The 5000-nt window shown below is 42.7% G+C and overlaps 1 protein-coding gene across 8 annotated transcripts in view; it reads right to left on the bottom strand.

The window, feature by feature from the left end:
* Positions 1 to 5000, bottom strand: part of LOC306924190 (focal adhesion kinase 1-like) — a 108051-nt gene that overhangs the window by 34680 nt on the left and 68371 nt on the right. For 6 of the 8 annotated variants that reach the window (XM_079502593.1, XM_079502598.1, XM_079502594.1 and 3 more), the window contains 2 exons: positions 2636 to 2713; positions 1414 to 1611 (listed from right to left, as the gene is read on the bottom strand). In XM_079502593.1, the coding sequence (XP_079358719.1) occupies positions 1414 to 1611; positions 2636 to 2713 (276 nt within the window). The remainder of the gene's footprint in view (positions 1 to 1413; positions 1612 to 2635; positions 2714 to 5000) is intronic. The other 2 variants (XM_079502595.1, XM_079502600.1) reach the window with 1 other exon arrangement.

Below are 5000 nucleotides of genomic sequence, written 5' to 3'. Positions count from 1 at the left end.
GCGAGCGCATGTCTATTTTCGCCATACAACGAAGTGTATTTATATATATATATTCATACTGCTTTAGAAAGCATGCATGTCACGGTACGAAGGACCACCCAAAGGGTTTGGAACTGGTTCCGCAATGCTTTCTTTTTTAACACCGCCACCAGGGGGCGCCAAAAGTCCTAGACCGCCACCATATATCTTTTATTTTATTTTATATATTTTTAAATATATATATATATATATATATATTTTTTTTTTACCATGTTATAAAACACGAAAAACACGTCCTTGGCGCTCCAGGACATCATGAAAAAGAAGTTAAATAAGTCCTTGGCGACCATTGAGTTAAACCAGTGGTTCGCAAACTGAGGTCCGTGGGGGGGGGGTGGGTTTCTAAAACGACCCTTACAAGTCCTGTATGTAACTCTGAGGCTATACAAAATGCTGTTTGTATAGCCTCAGAGTTAAGAGGCCAGGGGCCCTCCTTGACATGTAAAGGTTTGAGAAGCACCGTTTTAAACGTTCTGCTGTAGTTTGAACAACAAACAGCTGGTAGATTGTCCACAGTCTCTTGTTGAGCGATAGCCTGACACTTTTCAGTTTGTTTAATCCCACCAAGATTGTATCTTTTATGGTCGTGGCTAGAGATTCAGGCAATGGAGCTCAGGCTGGTTGAGCGAAGCATTTAAGAGACTGAGTCTCCGGTTTATATTTTGTTTTATTTTTATCCACAAAAGTAGTAGTAGTGGCTCTGTTTCATCCGGTCAAGATGTGGTTAGTAACATACAGCTTACTGTGTTATTCATTTGCTGCAGTGTAATAATATAAGCAGACAGCTTGTTAGAGGTGCATAGATGGATAGGTAGGTGGAAGATAGTCACAAGATAGATGCATAGGTATGGATGGATATAGGTACAGGCAGATGTAGACAGCGTGTGTGTTTAATTTGTGATGTGTAATGTGTGTGTGTGTGTGTGTGTGTGTGTGTGTGTGTGTGTGTGTGTGTGTGTGTGTGTATGTGCGTGGGCGTGTGTGTCAGTGTTGATTTCGTCGACTAATACTATACTAATACTATACGTTTTTTCGTCAACTACCTTTTTTCACCGACGAAAACTAAATGGAAACGGAATGAAAACTAAGCTATGATGACTAAAACTAAGACTAAATATAGTGACAATTTCGTCAACAAATAAAACTAGACAAAAATGTTAGGAAGGGACTAGTGGACAAGAGATCCAGTATAAGTCATTTTACACTTGCATGCTGAAAATAGACGATCTACAAGCTCACAACGCGTCGTTGTGAGCTTGTAGACCGGCGTGTGTGTGTGTGTGCACGCGTGCGTGTATGTATGTGTGTGCGTGTGTGTGTATGTATGTATGTGTGCGTGTGTATGTGTGTGTGTGCGTGCGTTCGCTGCCCTACCTCCATGGCAGAGCCCCACAGGGCCATGTCCTGGCCGTGGGGCAGAGGCAGGTGCTGTGCTGCATGAGAGTGTGTGTGCACGTGGTGCGGCCGTGGGTGTGTGTGTGCGTGGTGAGTGTCCGGCACGACGGGCTGAGGAGGGTACAGGGCGCTGGGCACAGAGGGCAGGGTGTGGGGGCCGGGGTACCCCCCCGCCATCTGAGGAGGAGGAGGAGGAGGGGCGGACGGAGGAAGGACACACAACGACGGACAAGAAGAAAAGAAAAGAAAAGAAAAGGGAAGAAAGAAAGAGAGAAAGAAAGAAAGAAAGAGAGAAAGAAAGAAAGAAAAAGAAAGAAAAGAAAGAAAGAAAGAAAGAAAAGAAAGAAAGAAAAGAAAGAAAGAAAGAAAGAAAAAGAAAGAAAAGAAAGAAAGAGAAATCAATAAAAGAAAGAAAGAAAGAAAGAAAAGAAAGAAAGAAAGAGAGAAAGAAAGAAAGAAATTAAGAAAAAAAGGCAAAAAGTTAAAGAAAAAGTTAAAGAAAGAAAGAAAGAAAGAAAGAAAGAAAAGAAAGAAATTAAGACAAAAAGAAAAAAGTAAAAGAAAAAGAAAAAGTAAAAGAAAGAAAGAAAGAGTAAAAGAAAGAAAGAAAGAAAGAAAGAAAGAAAGAAATTAAGACAAAAAGAAAAAAAGTAAAATAAAAAGAAAAAGAAAAAGTAAAAGAAAGAAAGAAAGAAAGAAAGAAAGAAAAGAAAGAAATTAAGACACAAAGAAAAAAAGTAAAAGAAAAAGAAAAAGTAAAAGAAAGAAAGAAAGAGTAAAAGAAAAAAGACACACAGAAAGAAAGATAGGCGAAAGCAAGAAACAGTGGTTAGAAAGCAAGAAAGTAAGGCAGAATTCACACCAGTAGCGGTAGAGATTTCTATACCACTGGATTGGACCACTATTGGTGTTATGTATAGTCCACACTTCTGATTGGCTGCTGCTGCTGCACTAATCACGTTCGCACGTCGCTTCCAAACAATCTCTTGCTGGCTCCGCCTCCTATATGCTACAGTGGGGAAGGTGGCGTGCAACACGACAACGAACGGAAACCTCCACCGCCATTTTCTCCGAACTCGGGAATATATATACCTCTTCTGCTGGTGTGAATTCGGGCGCAAGAAGAAAGTTAAGGAACCAACTTGTTAGGCGTGTGTGTGTGTGTGTGTGTGTGTGTGTGCGTGCTTGTGTGTGCATGTACCTGGTAGTGTCCAGGGTGTTGTGGACTGGGGTAGAATCCTTCACTGGAACGAGGGCTGGGGTAGCCTGGTCTACTGGGCTGCAGACAGACAGACAGACAGACAGACAGACAGAGGACAGACAGTGAGACAGAATCGTTAAAACCTTGTGCTTTTGTTTGTTGTGTTTGGAGGGGAGGGGGACGGGGCGGGGGGGGACACCAGGCATGAGGAGGACGGTCTACACACAGAACCTCCAAGCAGGCTGTTTGTGTGGCTGGGTTAGCTGTCAATCAAGAGGAAGGGGGAGGAGCCGCAGTGCAGAACCCACAACAAGCTGTTAATAGTTAGTTCACGGTCAAAACAAAACACTTTGCTCATTCATCTCCGTGTTTACAGACGACTAACGTTGATGGATCACGACCATGTTTGGCAGCTGTGTTGCTGCGTGGTTAGATGCTGATGTAGTAGTGTGGAATGGCTTGTTTTCTTTTTTTTTGGGTCATTCATGTATAAAATTTACATATTCAACATCTTAAGAACTACCAGTAACCTCTAACCTTCCACACCCTCTCATTGAAGCTGCCTCTGGACCACACCTCCGACAGCAAGACAGACAGGGAGACAGACAGACAGACAGACAGACAGACAGACAGACAGACAGACATACGTCAGACAGACGGGGTGCATACTTAGTTTAGACTAGTCATTGTTTAGACATGGGTTAAGGTTAGGTTTAGGTGTGCTGCCCCGTGGGAGGGTAGGTTTAGGGTGAGGGTTTGAGACAGGTTGTAGTTGTAGGACTAATGACTGGTCTAACCAATGACTAGTCTAAACCAAAAACTGTCTAAACCAAGTACTGCACCCCAGACAGACAGACAAGCCCCACTGTCAGGTGAAAAGAAGCAGCTTGGACTCCTCATGCATAGAAGGAAGCATGAGGTCAGTCCGCTGCCCCCCACCCCCAGGTTGGCAGAGGAAGCGTATGATTGCATTAGATAATTGACACTGGGTGAAAAAATGGGTTGCAAAATCGTGGGATAAAAAAAACAAAAACACAGACAAGGAAATGTGCAAAGATAAGGAGACAGACAAGTAGACATGTAGACTGTAGTCAGTCAGAAATGGACAGACAGACAGCACAACATAGTCTGTTGGACAAAACACATTTTACTCATATTACTATTACACATATTATTGACAAAGGAAGGACAAAAGTTCCTACTCTACCCACACACAATAAATTGGCGTGCACGCACACACGCGCGCACACACACACACACACACACACACACACACACACACACACACACACACACACACACACACACACACACACACACACACACACACACACACACACACACACACACACACACACACACACACACACACACACACACACACACACACACACACACACACACACGTTCTTCAGTGGTTCTTTTCATTTCAAAGACCCCCCGTTTACTATGCATTAGGCCACATATACCCCCCATAAGTCAGTGTACAGATGGCACCAGAGTCACAGGGATGTTGGATCAAGGACCCCTGGGAGGTCAACCTTTATGACATTTCTGGGCCCTATCACGCCTTACCCCTTATTCTGTCTAAATCTTTGTCATTTGTCACTATTTTGAAAAATATCTTAACCCATTTAGGCCTGACCTCAAAATTAAAAAAAAATCTTCTAAATCCTCCAGTTTTCTGAATTAAATATTTTCACGATTTTTCAAAAATAGCAGACCTACAAGCTCGTAGCGCGCCACTCGGTGGCGCGCTATGAGCTTGTAGATCTGCTATTTTTCAATAGCTAAATTATAACAATGTTTAAAACACCAAAAGGGGTTCCCGCCCAGAATGGGTTGAAATAGTTCAAATCTACAAGCTCACAATCTGTCAGTGTTTTTTTCAAAATAGTAAAACCGCCCCGAAAAGTTTAGGCTTAAGGGGTGAGGCGGCAAGACAGGGCCCTAATTTGTGTTATTTAGCACAATTAGTGTTTAGTGTGAGAACGGATTGAGGGTGTTGACAGCCAAAGCTGTGACCATGATTACAGAAGCTTCTCTTGGAAATCCCAGTTTAAAAAAAAAAAAAATCAGCAACACACACGGAAAAGGGTTTGGTGACCAACTAGATCCAGCCCCAAAAAAATAACAAATAAAGTGCAGTACGTCGGTGTTGTTTTTGGCAGCACATTTCTATTTTAGTTTTAGTCATAGTCTCTTGAATAGTTTTCACTTAGTTTTAGTCACATTTTAGTGACCTGGAATCAGAGACGAAGTTTTTTATGACCCCCCCCCCCCCCAATATGACCCGGTATGACAAATAAGGGCCGATCAGGTACCGATGATGATACAGTATCGGGATCTCTAATACTCGCTAATG

The sequence above is a fragment of the Electrona antarctica genome, assembly GCF_951216825.1.
Source record: "Electrona antarctica genome assembly, chromosome: 6".
NCBI classification, from domain to species: Eukaryota; Metazoa; Chordata; class Actinopteri; order Myctophiformes; family Myctophidae; genus Electrona; species Electrona antarctica.
This window is presented reverse-complemented; position numbering and strand designations above follow the sequence as displayed.